At 39.8% G+C, this 20,892-nt stretch overlaps 2 protein-coding genes across 2 annotated transcripts; both read right to left on the reverse strand.

Annotated features, from left to right (window-relative positions):
* Positions 1-436: 436 nt before the first annotated feature.
* LOC116652706 (fatty acyl-CoA hydrolase precursor, medium chain-like) lies at positions 437-10,216 on the reverse strand. The gene is made up of 15 exons (XM_085551134.1): positions 10,129-10,216; positions 9,302-9,506; positions 8,411-8,555; positions 7,856-7,989; positions 7,366-7,519; positions 6,677-6,778; positions 5,648-5,752; positions 5,456-5,506; positions 4,869-5,009; positions 4,695-4,781; positions 3,749-3,896; positions 3,409-3,534; positions 3,065-3,137; positions 2,451-2,662; positions 437-966 (listed from the first exon to the last, which is right to left on the reverse strand). The coding sequence occupies exons 1-14, from the start codon at positions 10,196-10,198 to the stop codon at positions 2,488-2,490; spliced, it is 1,716 nt and encodes a 571-aa protein (XP_085407260.1). The 5' UTR covers positions 10,199-10,216; the 3' UTR covers positions 437-966; positions 2,451-2,487.
* Positions 10,217-10,841: 625 nt separating this feature from the next.
* On the reverse strand, positions 10,842-20,598 carry LOC107307680 (fatty acyl-CoA hydrolase precursor, medium chain-like). The gene is made up of 15 exons (XM_085551133.1): positions 20,511-20,598; positions 19,690-19,894; positions 18,802-18,946; positions 18,247-18,380; positions 17,760-17,913; positions 17,073-17,174; positions 16,044-16,148; positions 15,852-15,902; positions 15,268-15,408; positions 15,094-15,180; positions 14,148-14,295; positions 13,808-13,933; positions 13,464-13,536; positions 12,850-13,061; positions 10,842-11,371 (listed from the first exon to the last, which is right to left on the reverse strand). Exons 1-14 carry the CDS (start codon positions 20,578-20,580, stop codon positions 12,887-12,889), a joined length of 1,716 nt encoding a protein of 571 aa, XP_085407259.1. The 5' UTR covers positions 20,581-20,598; the 3' UTR covers positions 10,842-11,371; positions 12,850-12,886.
* Between the last annotated feature and the right edge of the window lie 294 nt (positions 20,599-20,892).

Below are 20,892 nucleotides of genomic sequence, written 5' to 3' on the forward strand. Positions count from 1 at the left end.
GAACCTTGGGCTGTGCACAACAGCCCTATAAGGCTCGTATCGGCTGCCTAGGGCTCTTTATTTCTCTTCTTCACAGAACTTCAGGCAGCAGGGATTTGTTAGAAAATGCACTGAAAGCAGGAGATTCTTCCTGCTGCAATACCATTACCATTACCCACTTCAGGCAGATACGGATAGCTTAAGAATAAAGAAGAAAGTAGCTGGGCTTAGTAGAGAATGTTTGTCCCCTTTCATATTATCTACAAGCAATGTGAATTCCAGCACTGCACTCCTGTTCCAGATGAGGTACCAAACAGTCAGAAATGTACAGCTACCTCAGCTGTAAAACTCACTCACAGAACACAACTTTCTTTAAAAATCTCAGAGGACATTTCTGTGTGTGAATCACACCAAAACCTCTGGAACACCACTGCTAGCTTTGACATGAGAAAGACAGTTTTACTTGCAAATCAGGTCTTTATTGATTTAGCTTTATTAACACAACAGTGCTGCCACATTCTTCTTCAGCAATGGCAAAGCTACAGAAAAACCTGAGTAGCAGACAGATCTGTTAACTGTATTGCAAAGGAAAGGATTCTGCTGAGGACAAGGACCGAGGAAAAAGCACCAAGCGAAAATCGTTCCACTGCAATAATTACAGCAAATAAGCGTAAATATGAGAACTGCAAAGAAAAGGTGAAAGGAAGGGACACATTATTTTACCCTCCAAAAATATTTCCAATAATTCCTTTTGCTATCCTAAATACTATGCCTATTATGCATGTTTAGACGGTAAGTTATAGCTCTATAGTAACTCTCTTGTTTTCCATTCTTTTCCTACTTGGCTTTTCAAACAACACCTTTTCCCAGAAGTCTACCTTCTTTTCCATCAACTTTCTGTCTTTCCTTCGTTTTAGATTTATCTCCAAGCGTTTTTCATTTAGTCTGTAGGATGGCTGTTCAGCCAGACCTTCCCCATTGGGATTCCTGTAAACAATAAGAAAGAAAGAAAGAGTAAAACCCTGACAGTTGTTAGCAATCCAGAAATCATCACGAGAAGATTTCAGGGCAGTTGAACAAGATCAGCATAGTTATTCTACAGGCAGTGGAACTGAGGTGCGAGGCAGTGAAAGGATTTGCCTCTGTCCTTCCAGGAAACCAGAAGCACAACCAATAAATAAATAAACAAATCAACGTCTCCTGAGTCCCACTACAACTGAAGAAACTGGCCACATGTTTTAGTTCCATAGATCTCATCCCAGCTTTGTGGGACTGAAATTCTCAATTCTGGGTGTGATGAGGTAAAGCTTTCTTCATTCTGATACAAGAGGATGGAATTCCATCTTTTAGCATTTCAAGAATATTCCCTTAGATGTAGTTATGCGTATGACCACACGTAAATGCACCTCAGCATATCACAAGGAACAACTGCTATTAGAATGCTTTCCTTATAAATCTGAGAAAATAGCAAAAGAACCGTGCAGTGTTCTCTGGTTGTTCTCTAAGAGCAGGTCATTATAAGTAAAAACTAGATACAAAATATAAGCTAAATCAAAAGATTCTAGTAACAGATTAATTCATGCTTTTTACAACACAGCTGGATTGCTCTAAAGTTCACTGGAGTAAAAGGGAATACTTCAGTTTGCATGGACTTTGACACAGACCATGAACTACTGTGAAAGTGACAGCAATTAAAGAAGTAAAAGTGGTGAAAAAACTTTATATATTCTAATTCTCATAGTTTTCTTTCAAAATGAGAGCTGTACTCAATCTGTTTCATGAGAAAGAACAAACTGCTTTCTATGTAAAAACAAAAAGCTTGCTATAGAACATCAGCATTTGCTAAATTGTTTGCAGCATAAACAACTTCCTCTGCTTCAGAAACAGCATGCTATACTTGATCTAGAATGGAGAAAACAGTAAAGAAATATTGAACCAATTCAAACAAGAGAAAGGGTTGTATTTTCATCACACTACTAATGTGTGCACTATAGTCTGATGAAAATGGAAGTAGTAATAATGAATAATGCCAGAGAAAAATGTATGAATGAATCCTGATGTTTAATTTCTTACCCTATAGGCCTATAATAGTACATACAGTTAAAAGAAAAGCCAAACACATTAAATTAAGAAGCAGCCACTGTTCCAGCTTGCAGATGAACAACCTGCCTGTAGCTCCTGTGATTGTAACAGTTTACAGAACAGGAAAACCATTGTGACCCCATGGCTGGTTTTTACGGACACACTTTGCTCCCAGGGAGGCTGTAATAATGAGATCCAAGGATGCTGTCGATAAGGAAGAGCAGAAGGAACATACAACATACTGAGATGCCTATGACATATTCTGTAAACGTATTTTCTTATAAAGAATCAAGGGATGTTTTCCTGTGATTGTGACAGCAAAGTACACATTAGTGAGGTAGAAAGTCAAGAGTAAAATCTGCATTCCGACAAATTAATTTTGATCTTACTTCATGTTGTAAAAGGAAAATGTGTCCACTGCAGCTCTCACAATTCTGTGTGTTCTCTCCTTCTTTCACTAATTTGTTCTGTCATCTGTACCCAAAACTCCATTTTGTCTTCTTTCAGCTTCTTTGATGCCTTTTGTATGAGGTCTATTTCCAGGTATCTTTCATCCACATCATACTGAGGCCAATGTACCAAGCCTTCCCCATTGGGATTTCTGGAAACAAAAAATGGAACGTTACCTACAAATGGAAATTTGTGCTCTGACTTCTCAACCTGAGATCGCTTCAGAAGACTAACAGGAGCTCAGGTTACATGATTCTGGAACCGGAACAGATGGATGCTTATATCAAAATGCTCATCACTGGAAGGGCAAACCGTTAATAACGTTTGCCATTGCACTGGGATCTAATCCTCCATTGCAGATACAAATAGCTCTTGGATTTTGTTTTGGATTGCCCGTGCTTTCCAGAGTTTTTCTTGCACTCATTAAGAAGAGAAACTATCTGTTTCAGTACTGATCTTACATTCTGCCATGTTTACAAGAACTACCATGCTGCTGCTATGCTTCAGGCAGCACAGACAAAACGTGAGCTGCAGTTAGCGCTACGAATCTCACCCGTTTCTAGCAAAGTTACTCCAGTATTTCATAACAGTTCTGCTAAGTTTATTTTCTTCTTCTGTAGCATTCCCTGCAAAGTGAGAGAAAAGACATCAGTCTTCCAAGATCAATTATCAAAAACCATTCTATGAACCTACATGTTATTCTGGGCTGTGGGATTTCTATATGAGCGGAGCAGATAAATTAATTTATGAAAAGTAACTATTACTGAATACTGAAAAAACAGCTTATTTCAATTCCACAGTTACTAAACAAACTTCTGTTCTGAAAGTGCTGAGGTAAACATAAATAATAACAATGTTGTTTCAGAAAGAATGGTTTAGCAAGCACAGATACATCACCAGCTAAGAACGGCTTTCCAAAGACAGAGAAAATCTCATCTCCATGATCTGCTTTTACAAACTCGGGTGCTGTGGTTGAGCTTGGTCGATGCTGAAATTCATAGAAGTAGACTGGGTGGCCAGCATCTAACAGAAAATAAAATGAAAAACAAGTGCTAATGTTTCAAATGCCAGCCAACAGTGATGATAAACTTTCACTGCACGCTGTTTTGAAAAAACGAAAACACTATCAGTTTTTTTTATAACAAAGTGTGATACATACATAAAGACCACATACATGCCCAAGGACGGAAGACAACGCTTGTTTGAGAGACTTGTTTGAGGAGAATTAGAGACTCACCTCTATGGTATCTGGCCACTTCAATGGCTGGGAAAACAAACACGTGATCTCCTATAGCATCAAGAAGGCCATCTCGCACCTGAGCACGGCTCTGTGCTTTCCCCATGTATTCATTGAATACAAGATCAACAATGTCAGAAGGAATATCCTGAAATGAACAAGAAAATTATTTATTATAATGAGAGTCTACCCTAAAAGGAATAACAGTGTAAACTGAGATTGTCACATTATGTCTCTGGATAAACTCCAAATACTGCCATCTCTGAGAGAAAATCCATTTGCACCTTTACCTAACATAGATGATCTCAAGGAAAAGAGATTTGCAAGATCACAAAGTACACCCTCAAAGTCCTTTAGACAAATAGCAATTGGTGATGCTAAGAGACAGATCTGGTTCTTTGTTCTTCAATATGTGGAAACAACTCTCGTAAGTGAAAAGAAATCCTGTTGGATTGTAAGTTCCATTTCCTGCTGCAGATGGCCACAACTTACTCCCTTTCAAAACAAACCTGGGCTCAATCCCAGATTATAATAGATTCCTATGGCTCTATATGATCCTTTACAAGTACTGGCTAAGTTTATCAACTTCTTAATTCTTGCCTATTAATCTGCAATTTTTTATGTTTCCTAGTTTCAGGAGTACACAGAGCAATCAGAAAGCTACAAGCTTTCTAACTCAAAATACTTCCGTGTCCTACAGGCGCTGTGTCATACCTGCCAGTAGAACACATATCTTGGATAACCTAGGGTATCTTGAATATCACGGGATCTAAGTTTTGTTATCTGCCTTGCTCTTGGATTTACACTGAACTCCTTTTTAAAAAGATGGGGCATTTAAGATAGAGATCTTCTATGTTGGTCAACTACTGTTAGCAATAAAAAATGTGAATATGGAATTATTCCAGCGAAGAAATAGCACTTGGTTGTTCTGGAAATGGTCTCTTACCTTAAATGATAATACAAACGAGCTCTGCAATACTTGACGTGCAACTTCTTTGTCCAGACCATGTGTAAAATCAGGAAATTTCATAATCTGCATATGACAAAAATAATACACATTTATTATGAAATTTTATATCCACAGACTTATACGTAAGAATAGCTATTAAAATTCTCTTACTTCAGGAACTACCCAACCGAATTCATGGTTATTCACTCCTATTATATATGGGACTGCACTCATTGCTTTTTCAGACAGTAGTTGCCTGGGACTCTTTGGAAAAAATACACCATCCACAGTTGAACTGATGAACATGGGATGCTGGAGAAACATAAACAAAGAAACAAAGTAAAAGCTTCACCAAATGAACATTTCAAGGGAAGATATAAGAAATAGTAGTAGTCAAGCTCACTTAATTTTTCCCAATAGATGTTTTGAACCAGAGAGGATTTCAGAACATGAGCATTGCATTTTAAATATTAATGAAATGTAGGCTACTGTTATTTTACATCTCCTCTCAGTTAGAAATGTTCTAATATGAATGTGTGGAGAGGTTAGAGACAATCTAAGTTCTACACCAGATGTGCAAAGTAACAGGAAAGCCAGCACTGTGATAACAAATTTATAGGACATAATTATGATGTTAAGTAATGTTCATCTTCTTCAGGAGAAACTGTGACATCTCATATTCTTGTCTCTTCCCTTGGCACAGCCTGACAGTGAAACATGTGCATCTCAATGCCCATACAGAATTAAAGAGAAGGAACCTGTTCACAATTCTCAGGCGAGGTATGGCATAGTTGCAATGATGTCAGATCCTGAAAACGTAAAGAAGGGACATATTTTAGACAGATGTTAGATGGACTTCAAGTTGTCATAATGTTACAAGACGTTTAAAGCATGCTCTGTTATGATCAAATTTGAAATGTCCTTCATATACAAGGTATAATTTCACCTACCATTTTTACAGTGATCTGTTCCATCTCTTCCTCTGTTTTTTCTCTTAAGCACTCAACCAGAGCAGCAGAACTGGATTTTTCACAGCCAGATGCAGCAGCAATTCTCTGCAATCAATAAAAACAAGTCACATCCTCATTTACTAATCATCCATGTACTTCCCATAGAAGGGCTCTATCTGCCACTGAGTCTGGAGTCAGGAGTGCAGGGGGGCATCTCAGTTTCTCAGAAAGGACTGTGAAAGCCAGAAGTGTTTCAGTTGTAGATGCTGAGATATGAAGCTTTCATAATCTTTATGTTGCGGGCTGAACAGAAAGACAAAACTACTCCTCCAAAATATATCCTCCCTTCACTAACAGACCAAGGTAGTTGTGCAGGTATGTAATAAACGGGGCTGAAAAGTTTGGATGGCATAAGGTAGTTTAGAGTAATGCATAGCATATGTAGATGATGAAAAAAATACAGCGCATTACACCCTTCTCAATGATGCACAGCATTTTTAAATGAGCTATTTCTCAGCTGTCGTTAGACAGATAAACCTCAGTGCAATGCTGCCTCTTCTACAAAACAAAGCTCTTGGAGGTTGTTTCTTACAGATGGGTAAGACTGGGTGGAATTGGGCTCTTCTTTCTCATTATAACTAAGCTGAATATGGTTTCGTTCCTTGGAGCACATCAGGCTCCATCAGGAAGGAAAGACTACAGTATTGAGAATCTAGTGCCATTTCCCAGTTAAAAATAACAGCTCAACTTTTAATGAAGGCAGTATACTCTACTCCTTTGCATTTCAAACTCATTCACTGCCTTCTTTCTCTGCTTCCTCAGTCTTCTGCTTTCATTCAGACATCTGTGGATAATTGGGTATTAGGAAAGCAACGTTTGACTGAACATGTCTTACTGCAAAGAGGAATGATGAATCTAATGAATGTGGTTGAAATTCCACAAGAAAAACAATCGAGTTCCACTTTCTGGAATAAACTGTTTAAGGTGCTCAACACTATCTGAGAAATAAATATGATACAAAACACCCACCTGTGCTTCTTCCTCAGGCCTTTCAGTGAATAAAGTCCTGATTGCAACACCACTCTCTGAAATGGCCCTATGGAACAAGCCCTTTGCCAGTGGAGATAAGACCTGGAAATAAAAAGCACCATCCATAAAGAAGAACAAGCGTTACTGGGGATGCGTTCAGATCACTGACATAGAATTTCAATATCAGAAACTGCATTTTTGGAAAACATGTCATCCAACTGTTACTCTATAGCCTCTTATCATAGCTCTCTGGTGCAAAGTTCTCTGCCAGCATTAACAGGGATAGGTTCATGCCTGCCCTTTCCCCTCCAGTAGCACTTTGCCTTCAAGACTTCACAGAACAACAGTGCAGGCCAGATATGCATCAGGTATAGCTCTGTCCAACGGACCAGCTGTGCTGCTGAAGGGGAAAAACAACTACAATGGAGGAGTAAGGAGCAAACTGACATGCAAATTTGAAGATCACATATAATATTTAGGGTTCTAAACAGCATCATTTGGGTACAAATTGACTTTCAACAGTCAGAATCTGCACTGTTACCACATAGTGTATCAGAACAAGGACATGTGTGGTTTATCATAAAGCTACCCACTTTTTCTCACTGATTTTTCATTTATGTACTAAGAATGACCATGGACAGTGGTTTTTTTTTTCAAATGATTAACATTCGTGCTTCTGATGAACTCACCAGAGCAGATACACTGATTCCCCCTGCAGATTCTCCAAAGATGGTGACGGATCCCGGGTCTCCTCCAAAGTGTATGATATTTTCCTGAATCCACTGAAGAGCTGCCACTTGATCCAAATACCCCCAGTTACCACGAGCATGATTATCACCAGTGCTGGGAAGGAATAACAAATTTCTTTAAGTGCTTGATATGAAAGAAAACAACGCATAGATAAAAAAAAAAAATAAATGTGCAGGATAAGGAAAGAGCTGTTAAAGAGCATCTCTATAATTAATAAAGAATTGGCTTGAAAAGGGTTGAGATCAGACCAGCAATAAACCAGAACAGTCTCTGGAGGAGACCTGGGACTTATAAGTTGCTGCCAACTGTTGCACGTGTAATTAAGAAACAGAGAGATTATTTCCAAAAACATGTATTCTGCTGGATACAAAGGATTTACATGCACAGTGTTTGAAAGCGCTCAACAAAACCAGAGACAGCACATCTTACCTAAAGTATCCAAGAATACCCAGTCTGTACTGAATTGCCACAACTACCGTGTTCTCAAAGGCTGCTAATGCTGAACCATCATAGGGTGATGCTGATCCAAAAGCTAGTCCACCTCCGTGGATCCACACAAAGACCTGGAAGGGGAAATACAGAAGCGATTCAGCACAAGGAAGAGCTCCCTGTGATGCAGACTAAATATCCCAGCATGTGCTGCTTCACTCATGAGTCCTTCAGATTACATTTCACAAAAGGTCTGGTATCAAACTGGAGGCTGGCAGCCTCACAACACGTACTGATTTCATTAAATGCTTGAATTTTACCAATGCCTCTGCAGGAAATAAAACACTAATTCAGTAAAAACAATCAGTACGATTTTATGTGTTAATCATTAAAAACTGTGCCACTATGTTCACAAACTGTGTAGGATGTAAGTTTGCTGTGCATGTGTTCTAACCCTCGGGAATCTGTTGCAAGATTAAAGGACAGACTTAATCTGTCACATCAAATCAAAGAAGCCATCAGGCTTGCTAGAGATTTTGTAATGATTTTCCTTACCGGCAGTTTCTCCTGTTTTTCTGTAGACACAGGTGTGTATATGTTCAGGTATAAGCAATCTTCAGACATCTGCAGAATAAACTTTTCTTTTCTTGTAGTAACATAATCTGATTCAAACTGTCCTAATACTTTGTCCTGAAGACACCTGGAGAAATAAGAGAAATAGCAATCAACAGAAATAACAAAAGTCTCAATGCCATAAAGTGCAGCTGTTTTGCAAAGTACAAAGCTCTGGTATGTTTCTGGATTTTATGCAACAGAAAACATAAAGTTTTAATTTTCTATATGTTTTCTTCCATTAAGTTGGCACAGTAAGACCTGTAAAAAGGGGCCACAGTCCAGAGCAGTACAATTTGGTACCAAATGCAGTTTTGTAACCTCCAGAACATTACAGAAGTATCCTTGCAGACACGTAGAGCTATAAATCACTTTGAATAAACTGCAAAATAATAATTAGTATGTAACTTCAATCGCTTTTTCAATAGTAATTACTGGGCTAGAGGCTCTAAAGAAGAGCACAAGTACAAGAGCATTTTCTTACATGTCCTATTCAATATTTTCTCCCAGTATTTCCTCAGCTTCTCCCTATTTCTGCTACAAAGCTACACAGCTTAAAAACACGACCAAACGCTTGCAATAAAGCACACTGTCAGTCAGGTGTTGATCCGCATTAACTCACTTATAAAGCCTATTAGACAGCACTCGATACAAACAGCAGCTTATAAAGAGTTTTTCAGAAATGCGTTCACTGTAGCAGATGTGAGAGGAGGTGAGATGACAGTAAGGAATTTTTCCTCGTGGCTTTGGATCACCCTGCATATCAGTGTCCTCAGACTGCAGGTAATATAAAATCATTGAGAAGATGAGTGCTTTTCTTCTTGCTTTACTTACATTGGTGGGTAGGAAGTGGCATCTCTGACACCTTTCCATGGCTCAGGAGGCTGGGGCTCAGAAAACCTCAGTGGTCCAACAGGAGGCTTAGCAAAAGGAAGTCCCAGAAAGACATTGACACTCCTCTCAGCTGCATCTACTTTCACTTGGTATCCTCGCGCAGTCCCGTATTTGGTCACCACTTCTGGTTGTTCTGCTTTTTGCCCTGGGGGTTGCGTGCACAACATCACATCATGGACTGGTCTACTAAAGAGCAACTGATGGCTTTCTGAGAGCTCTGGTGCCTGAATAAGCACCCTCTGTTTCCACAACTCGTTTTCACACACAAGCCTTCAACAAACACTCATTCCTAGAGCTGACACAGTTCATAGACATAGAGCTGACATTAGTTCACCCTCATTCTGTTAGTGTTCCCGGGTATGAACTCCCACAGCTAAGCCATGCCTGCAGCATATAACCTGCTCACTCTCCACACACATCAGTAACTGGTTGTAGATCGCTGCTGATACTTAAAAGTCCATCGGACTGCCCTCACAAAGAAAAGGCATTTCCTGTTTTAGAAAAGGATCTGTGAGTGCACAAAAGACACAGTTTCGCAATAGGAATTTAGTTTTGCTCGCTGGATGTGAAAAAAATAATGAGACAAATGCCTGAAAGCAGACCAGAGAAAGAAACAAGGAGCTCTTTGCTGGTCAGGCCTCAGTTCTGTGCAGCCGGGCTGGGAGCCCAGGACCTTCGTAAGGCTGGCATTCCCATGGGTATGTGAGCAGCACACGCGCTCTGACTCCTCACAGCAGGCAACAGTGAAAAACCCTTTGGAAGCTTACCAGTAGCTGCGAGTGCCGTGAGCCCGGCGGTGAGAATCAAGGACAGCAGCGTGTTCTTTTCAGTTGCCATTCTGCAGCCGACTCACACTTACCTACTCTGTGCACTGCCTTTAGTACTCTGTAAGTGCAGCTGTTGCGCAAGACAAACACTGATTAGGAAAAGCAGTGCTCAGGCTGTGAACCAAATCGGGCAGGACCAGCCCTCAGCAACTGTCAGGACGAAATGGCACTTCTCCAAGGGGAGTATAATGCAGCTTATTTGAGTATGGGAACAGGGGAACCTTGGGCTGTGCACAACGGCCCTATAAGGCTCGTATCGGCTGCCTAGGGCTCCTTATTACTCCTCTTCACAGAACTTCAGGCAGCAGGGATTTGCTAAAAAATGAACTGAAAGCAGGAGATTCTTCCTGCTGCAATACCATTACCATTACCCTCTTCAGGCAGATACGGGTAACTTAAGAATAAAGAAGAAAGTAGCTGGGCTTAGTAGAGAATGTTTGTCCCCTTTCCTATTATCTACAAGCAATGTGAATTCCAGCACTGCACTCCTGTTCCAGATGAGGTACCAAACAGTCAGAAATGTACAGCTATCTCAGCTGTAAAACTCACTCACAGAACACAACTTTCTTTAAAAATCTCAGAGGACATTTCTGTGTGTGAATCACACCAAAACCTCTGAAACACCACTGCTAGCTTTGACATGAGAAAGACAGTTTTACTTGCAAATCAAGTCTTTATTGATTTAGCTTTATTAACACAACAATGCTGCCACATTCTTCTTCAGCAATGGCAAAGCTACAGAAAAACCTGAAGAGCAGACAGATCTGTTAGCTGCATTGCACAGGAAAGTATTCTGCTGAGGACAAGGACCGAGGGAAAAGTACCAAGTGGAAATTGGTCCACTGCAATAATTACAGCAAATAAGTGTAAATATGAGAACTGCAAAGAAAAGGTGAAAGGAAGGGACACATTATTTTACCCTCCAAAAATATTTCCAATAATTCCTTTTGCTATCCTAAATACTATGCCTATTATGCATGTTTAGACGGTAAGTTATAGCTCTATAGTAACTCTCTTGTTTTCCATTCTTTTCCTAGTTGGCTTTTCAAACAACACCTTTTCCCAGAAGTCTACCTTCTTTTCCATCAACTTTCTGTCTTTCCTTCGTTTTAGATTTATCTCCAAGCGTTTTTCATTTAGTCTGTAGGATGGCTGTTCAGCCAGACCTTCCCCATTGGGATTCCTGTAAACAATAAGAAAGAAAGAGTAAAACCCTGACAGTTGTTAGCAATCCAGAAATCATCACAAGAAGATTTCTGGGCAGTTGAACAAGATCAGCAGTTATTCTACAGGCAGTGGAACTGAGGTGCGAGGCAGTGAAAGGATTTGCCTCTGTCCTTCCAGGAAACCAGAAGCACAACCAATAAATAAATAAACAAACCAACATCTCCCGAGTCCCACTACAACTGAAGAAACTGGCCACATGGTTTAGTTCCATAGATCTCATCCCAGCTTTGTGGGACTGAAATTCTCAATTCTGGGTGTGATGAGGTAAAGCTTTCTTCATTCTGATACAGGAGGATGGAATTCCATCTTTTAGCATTTCAAGAATATTCCCTTAGATGTAGTTACGCGTATGACCACGCGTAAATGCACCTCAGCATATCACAAGGAACAACTGCTGTTAGAATGCTTTCCTTATAAATCTGAGAAAACAGCAAAAGAACCGTGCATTGTTCTCTAGTTGTTCTCTAAGAGCAGGTCATTATAAGTAAAAACTAGATACAAAATATAAGCTAAATCAAAAGATTCTAGTAACAGACTAATTCATGCTTTTTACAACACAGCTGGATTGCTCTAAAGTTCACTGGAGTAAAAGGGAATACTTCAGTTTGCATGGACTTTGACACAGACTATGAACTACTGTGAAAGTGACAGCAATTAAAGAAGTAAAAATGGTGAAAAAACTTTATATATTCTAATTCTCATAGTTTTCTTTCAAAATGAGAGCTGTACTCAATCTGTTTCATGAGAAAGAACAAACTGCTTTCTATGTAAAAACAAAAAGCTTGCTATAGAACATCAGCATTTGCTAAATTGTTTGCAGCATAAACAACTTCCTCTGCTTCAGAAACAGCATGCTATACTTGATCTAGAATGGAGAAAACAGTAAAGAAATATTGAACCTATTCAAACAAGAGGAAGGGTTGTATTTTCATCACACTACTAATGTGTGCACTATAGTCTAATGAAAATGGAAGTAGTGATAATGAATAATGCCAGAGAAAAATGTATGAATGAATCCTGATGTTTAATTTCTTACCCTATAGGCCTATAATAGTACATACAGTTAAAAGAAAAGCCAAACACATTAAATTAAGAAGCAGCCACTGTTCCAGCTTGCAGATGAACAACCTGCCTGTAGCTCCTGTGATTGTAACAGTTTACAGAACAGGAAAACCATTGTGACCCCATGGCTGGTTTTTAGGGACACACTTTGCTCCCAGGGAGGCTGTAATAATGAGATCCAAGGATGCTGTCGATAAGGAAGAGCAGAAGGAACATACAACATACTGAGATGCCTATGACATATTCTGTAAACGTATTTTCTTATAAAGAATCAAGGGATGTTTTCCTGTGATTGTGACAGCAAAGTACACATTAGTGAGGTAGAAAGTCAAGAGTAAAATCTGCATTCCGACAAATTAATTTTGATCTTACTTCATGTTGTAAAAGGAAAATGTGTCTGCTGCAGCTCTCACAATTCTGTGTGTTCTCTCCTTCTTTCACTAATTTGTTCTGTCAGCTGTACCCAAAACTCCATTTTGTCTTCTTTCAGCTTCTTTGATGCCTTTTGTATGAGGTCTATTTCCAGGTATCTTTCATCCACATCATACTGAGGCCAATGTACCAAGCCTTCCCCATTGGGATTTCTGGAAACAAAAAATGGAACATTACCTACAAATGGAAATTTGTGCTCCGACTTCTCAACCTGAGATCGCTTCAGAAGACTAACAGGAGCTCAGGTAACACGATTCTGGAACCGGAACAGATGGATGCTTATATCAAAATGCTCATCACTGGAAGGGCAAACCGTTAATAACGTTTGCCATTGCACTGGGATCTAATCCTCCATTGCAGATACAAATAGCTCTTGGATTTTGTTTTGGATTGCCCGTGCTTTCCAGAGTTTTTCTTGCACTCATTAAGAAGAGAAACTATCTGTTTCAGTACTGATCTTACATTCTGCCATGTTTACAAGAACTACCATGCTGCTGCTATGCTTCAGGCAGCACAGACAAAACGTGAGCTGCAGTTAGCGCTACGAATCTCACCCGTTTCTAGCAAAGTTACTCCAGTATTTCATAACAGTTCTGCTAAGTTTATTTTCTTCTTCTGTAGCATTCCCTGCAAAGTGAGAGAAAAGACATCAGTCTTCCAAGATCAATTATCAAAAACCATTCTATGAACCTACTTGTTATTCTGGGCTGTGGGATTTCTATATGAGTGGAGCAGATAAATTAATTCATGAAAAGTAACTATTACTGAATACTGAAAAAACAGCTTATTTCAATTCCACAGTTACTAAACAAACTTCTGTTCTGAAAGTGCTGAGGTAAACATAAATAATAACAATGTTGTTTCAGAAAGAATGGTTTAGCAAGCAGAGATACATCACCAGCTAACAACAGCATTCCAAAGACAAAGAAAATCTCATCTCCATGATCTGCTTTTACAAACTCGGGTGCTGTGGTTGAGCTTGGTCGATGCTGAAATTCATAGAAGTAGACTGGGTGGCCAGCATCTAACAGAAAATAAAATGAAAAACAAGTGCTAATGTTTCAAATGCCAGCCAACAGTGATGATAAACTTTCATTGCACGCTGTTTTGATAAAATGAAAACACTATCAGTTTTTTTTATAACAAAGTGTGATACATACATAAAGACCACATACATGCCCAAGGACGGAAGACAACGCTTGTTTGAGAGACTTGTTTGAGGAGAATTAGAGACTCACCTCTATGGTATCTGGCCACTTCAATGGCTGGGAAAACAAACACGTGATCTCCTATAGCATCAAGAAGGCCATCTCGCACCTGAGCACGGCTCTGTGCTTTCCCCATGTATTCATTGAATACAAGATCAACAATGTCAGAAGGAATATCCTGAAATGAACAAGAAAATTATTTATTATAATGAGAGTCTACCCTAAAAGGAATAACAGTGTAAACTGAGAGTGTCACATTATGTCTCTGGATAAACTCCAAATACTGCCATCTCTGAGAGAAAATCCATTTGCACCTTTACCTAACATAGATGATCTCAAGGAAAAGAGATTTGCAAGATCACAAAGTACACCCTCAAAGTCCTTTAGACAAATAGCAATTGGTGATGCTAAGAGACAGATCTGGTTCTTTGTTCTTCAATATGTGGAAACAACTCTCGTAAGTGAAAAGAAATCCTGTTGGATTGTAAGTTCCATTTCCTGCTGCAGATGGCCACAACTTACTCCCTTTCAGAACAAACCTGGGCTCAATCCCAGATTATAATAGATTCCTATGGCTCTATATGATCCTTTACAAGTACTGGCTAAGTTTATCAACTTCTTAATTCTTGCCTATTAATCTGCAATTTTTTATGTTTCCTAGTTTCAGGAGTACACAGAGCAATCAGAAAGCTACAAGCTTTCTAACTCAAAATACTTCCGTGTCCTACAGGCGCTGTGTCATACCTGCCAGTAGAACACATATCTTGGATAACCTAGGGTATCTTGAATGTCATGGGATCTAAGTTTTGTTATCTGCCTTGCTCTTGGATTTACACTGAACTCCTTTTTAAAAAGACGGGGCATTTAAGATAGAGATCTTCTATGTTGGTCAACTACTGTTAGCAATAAAAAATGTGAATATGGAATTATTCCAGCGAAGAAATAACACTTGGTTGTTCTGGAAATGGTCTCTTACCTTAAATGATAATACAAACGAGCTCTGCAATACTTGACGTGCAACTTCTTTGTCCAGACCATGTGTAAAATCAGGAAATTTCATTACCTGCATATGACAAAAATAATACACATTTATTATGAAATTTTATATCCACAGACTTATATTTAAGAATAGCTATTAAAATTCTCTTACTTCAGGAACTACCCAACCGAATTCATGGTTATTCACTCCTATTATATATGGGACTGCACTCATTGCTTTTTCAGACAGTAGTTGCTTGGGACTCTTTGGAAAAAATACACCATCCACAGTTGAACTGATGAACATGGGATGCTGGAGAAACATGAACAAAGAAACAAAGTAAAAGCTTCACCAAATGAACATCTCAAGGGAAGATATAAGAAATAGTAGTAGTCAAGCTCACTTAATTTTTCCCAGTAGATGTTTTGAACCAGAGAGGATTTCAGAACATGAGCATTGCATTTTAAATATTAATGAAATGTAGGCTACTGTTATTTTACATCTCCTCTCAGTTAGAAATGTTCTAATATGAATGTGTGGAGAGGTAGAGACAATCTAAGTTCTACACCAGATGTGCAAAGTAACCGGAAAGCCAGCACTGTGATAACAAATTTAGAGGACATAATTATGATGTTAAGTAATGTTCATCTTCTTCAGGAGAAACTGTGACATCTCATACTTTTGTCTCTTCCCTTGGCACAGCCTGACAGTGAAACGTGCATCTCAATGCCCATACAGAATTAAAGAGAAGGAACCTGTTCACAATTCTCAGGTGAGGTATGGCATAGTCGCAATGTTATCAGATCCTGAAAACATAAAGAAGGGACAGATTTTAGGCAGATGTTAGACGGACTTCAAGTTGTCATCATGTTACAAGACATTTATAGCATGCTCTGTTATGATCAAATTTGAAATGTCCTTCATATACAAGGTATAATTTCACCTACCATTTTTACAGTGATCTGTTCCATCTCTTCCTCTGTTTTTTCTCTTAAGCACTCAACCAGAGCAGCAGAACTGGATTTTTCACAGCCAGATGCAGCAGCAATTCTCTGCAATCAATAAAAACAAGTCACATCCTCATTTACTAATTATCTATGTATTTCCCATTGAAGGGCTCTATCTGCCACTTAGTCTGGAGTGCATCTCATTTTCTCAGAAAGGACTGTAAAAGCCAGAAGTGTTTCAGTTGTAGATGCTGAGATAGGAAGCTTTCATAATCTTTCATGTTGTGGGCTGAACAGAAAGACAAAACCTACTCCTCCAAAATATATCCTCCCATCACTAACAGACCAAGGTAGTTGTGCTGGTATGTAACAAACAGGGCTGAAAAGTCTGGATGGCATAAGGTAGTTTAGAGTAATGCATAGAATATAACTATGTAGATGATGAAAAAAATACAGCACATTACACCCTTCTCAATGATGCATAGTCTTTTTAAATGAGGGAATGCTATTTCTCAGCTGTCGTTAGACAGATAGACCTCAGTGCAATGCTGCCTCTTCTACAAAACAAAGCTCTTGGAGGTTGTTTCTTACAGACGGGTAAGACTGATTGGAACTGGGCTCTTCTTTCTCATTATAACTAAGCTGAGTACGGTTCCGTTCCTTGGAGCATGTCAGGCTCCATCAGGAAGGAAAGAGAACAGTATTGAGCATTGGTGCCATTTCCCAGTTAAAAATAACAGCTTAATTTTTAATGAAGGCAGTATACTCTACTCCTTTACATTTCAAACTCATTCACTGCCTTCTCTCTCCCCGCTTCCTCAGTCTTCTGCTTTCATTCAGACATCTGTGGATATCTGGGTATTTGAAAAGCAATGTTACACTGATCGTGTATTACTGCAAAGAGGAATGCTGAATCTAATGAATGTGGTTGAAATTCCACAAGAAAAACAATCAAGCTCCAAATTTTGGATTAAACCATTTAAGGTGCTCAACACTATCTGAGAAATAAATATGATACAAAACACCCACCTGTGCTTCTTCCTCAGGCCTTTCAGTGAATAAAAGCCTGATTGCAACACCACTCTCTGAAATGGCCCTATGGAACAAGCCCTTTGCCAGTGGAGATAAGACCTGGAAATAAAAAGCACCATCCATAAAGAAGAACAAGCGTTACTGGGGATGCATTCTGATCACTGACATAGAATTTCAATATCAGAAACTGCATTTTTGGAAAACATGTCATCCAACTGTTACTCTATAGCCTCTTATCATTGCTCCCTGGTGCAAAGTTCTCTGCCAGCATTAACAGGGATAGGTTCATGCCTGCCCTTTCCCCTCCAGTAGCACTTTGCCTTCAAGACTTCACAGAACAACAGTGCAGGCCAGATATGCATCAGGTATAGCTCTGTCCAACGGACCAGCTGTGCTGCTGAAGGAGAAAAACAACTACAATGGAGGAGTCAGGAGCAACTGACATTCAAATTTGAAGATGACATATAACATTTAGGGTTCTAAACAACATCATTTGGTACAAATAGACTTTCAACACTCAGAAACTGCGCTGTTACCACATAGTGTATCAGAACAAGGACATGTGTAGTTTATCCTAAAGTCACCCACTTTTTCTCACTGATTTTTCATTTATGTACTAAGAACGACCATGGACAGTGTTGTTTTTTTTCAAATGATTAACATTCATGCTTCTGATAAACTCACCAGAGCAGATACACTGACTCCCCCTGCAGATTCTCCAAAGATGGTGACGGATCCCGGGTCTCCTCCAAAGTGTATGATATTTTCCTGAATCCACTGAAGAGCTGCCACTTGGTCCAAATACCCCCAGTTACCACGAGCATGATTATCACCAGTGCTGGGAAGGAATAACAGATTTCTTTAAGTGCTTGATATAAAAGAAAACAACACAGAGATAAAGACAATGGGCAGGATAAGGAAAGAGCTGTTAAAGAGCATATCTATAATTTAAAAAAAAAAAATTGGCTTGGAAAGGGTTGAGATCAGACCAGCAATCAAACCAGAACAGTCTCTGGAGCAGACCTGGGACTTAGAAGTTGCTGCCAACTGTTGCACGTGTAATTAAGAAACAGAGAGATTATTTGCAAAAACATGTATTCTGCTGGATACAAAGGATTTACATGCACAGTGTTTGAAAGCGCTCAACAAAACCAGAGACAGCACATCTTACCTAAAGTATCCAAGAATACCCAGTCTGTACTGAATTACCACAACTACCGTGTTCTCAAAGGCTGCTAATGCTGAACCATCATAGGGTGATGCTGATCCAAAAGCTAGTCCACCTCCGTGGATCCACACAAAGACCTGGAAGGGGAAAAGCAGAAGCGATTCAGCACAAGGAAGAGCTCCCTGTGATGCAGACTAAATATCCCAGCATGTGCTGCTTCACTCATGAGTCCTTCAGATTACATTTCACAAAAGGTCTGGTATCAAACTGGAGGCTGGCAGCCTCACAACACGTACTGATTTCATTAAATGCTTGAATTTTACCAATGCCTCTGCAGGAAATCAAACACTAATTCAGTAAAAACAATCAGTATGATTTTATGTGTTAATCATTAAAAACTGTGCCACTATGTTCACATACTGTGTAGGATGTAAGTTTGCTGTGCATGTGTTCTAACCCTCGGGAATCTGTTGCAAGATTAAAGGACAGACTTAATCTGTCACATCAAATCACAGAAGCCATCAGGCTTGCTTCAGGTTTTGTAATGATTTTCCTTACCGGCAGTTTCTCATGTTTTTCTGTAGACACAGGTGTGTATATGTTCAGATATAAGCAATCTTCAGACATCTGCAGAATAAACTTTTCTTTTCTTGTAGTAACATAATCTGATTCAAACTGTCCTAATACTTTGTCCTGAAGACACCTGGAGAAATAAGAGAAATAGCAATCAACAGAAATAACAAAAGTCTCAATGCCATAAAGTGCAGCTGTTTTGCAAAGTACAAAGCTCTGGTATGTTTCTGGATTTTATGCAACAGAAAACATAAAGTTTTAATTTTCAATGTTTTCTTCCATTAAGTTGGCACAGTAAGACCTGTAAAAAGGGACCACAGTCCAGAGCAGTACAATTTGGTACCAAATGCAGTTTTGCAACCTACAGAACATTACAGAAGTATCCTTGCAGAGAGGTAGAGCTATAAATCACTTTGTATAAACTGCAAAATAATAATTAGTATGTAACTTCAATCGCTTTTTCAATAGTAATTACTGGGCTAGAGGCTCTAAAGAAGAGCACCACTACAAGCGCATTTTCTTACATGTCCTATTCAATATTTTCTCCCACTATTTCCTCAGCTTCTCTCTGTTTCTGCTACAAAGCTACACAGCTTAAAAATACGACCAAATGCTTGCAATAAAGCACACTGTCAGTCAGGTGTTGATCCGCATTAACTCACTTATAAAGCCTATTAGACAGCACTCGATACAAACAGCAGCTTATAAAGAGTTTTTCAGAAATGCGTTCACTGTAGCAGATGTGAGAGGAGGTGAGATGACAGCAAGGATTTTTCCTCGTGGCTTTGGATCACCCTGCATATCAGTGACCTCGAACTGCAGGTAATATAAAATCATTGAGAAGATAAATGCTTTTCTTCTTGCTTTACTTACATTGGTGGGTAGGAAGTGGCATCTCTGACACCTTTCCATGGCTCAGGAGGCTGGGGCTCAGAAAACCTCAGTGGTCCAACAGGAGGCTTAGCAAAAGGAAGTCCCAGAAAGACACTGACACTCCTCTCAGCTGCATCTACTTTCACTTGGTATCCTCGCGCAGTCCCGTATTTGGTCACCACTTCTGGTTGCTCAGCTTTTTGCCCTGGGGGTTGCGTGCACAACATCACATCATGGACTGGTCTACTAAAGAGCAACTGACGGCTTTCTGAGAGCTCTGGTGCCTGAATAAGCACCCTCTGTTTGTTTCCACAACTCGTTTTCACACACAAGCCTTCAACAAACACTCATTGCTAGAGCTGACATAGTTCATAGACATAGAGCTGACATTAGTTCACCCTCATTCTGTTAGTGTTTCCGGGTATGATCTCCCGCAGCAATGCCATGCCTGCAGCATATAACCTGCTCACTCTCCACACACATCAGTAACTGGTTGTAGATCGCTGCTGATACTTAAAAGTCCATCGGACTGCCCTCACAAAGAAAAGGCATTTCCTGTTTTAGAAAAGGATCTGTGAGTGCACAAAAGACACAGTTTCACAATAGGAATTTAGTGCACGTGAAAAAAATAATGAGACAAATGCCTGAAAGCAGCCCAGAGAAAGAAACAAGGAGCTCTTTGCTGGTCAGGCCTCAGTTCTGTGCAGCAGGGTTGGGAGCCCAGGACCTTTGTAAGGCTGGCATTCCCATGGGTATGTGAGCAGCACATGCGCTCTGACTCCTCACAGCAGGCAACAGTGAAAAACCCTTCGGAAGCTTACCAGTAGCTGCGAGTGCCGTGAGCCCGGCGGTGAGAATCAAGGACAGCAGCATGTTCTTTTCAGTTGCCATTCTGCAGCCGACTCGCACACTTACCTACTCTGTGCACTGCCTTTAGTACTCTGTAAGTGCAGCTGTTGCGCAAGACAAACACTGATTAGGAAAAGCAGTGCTCAGGCTGTGAACCAAATTGGGCAGGACCAGCCCTCAGCAACTGTCAGGACGGAATGGCACTTCTCCAAGGGGAGTATAATGTAGTCTATCTGAGTATGGGAACAGCGGAGCCTTGGGCTGTGAACAACGGCCCTATAAGGCTCATATTGGCTGCCTAGGGCTCCTTATTACTCCCCTTCACAGAACTTCAGGCAGCAGGGATTTGCTAAA

Source organism: Coturnix japonica, chromosome 6 (genome assembly GCF_054131305.1).
Source record: "Coturnix japonica strain WE chromosome 6, WE-NBRP24, whole genome shotgun sequence".
Taxonomy (NCBI): domain Eukaryota; kingdom Metazoa; phylum Chordata; class Aves; order Galliformes; family Phasianidae; genus Coturnix; species Coturnix japonica.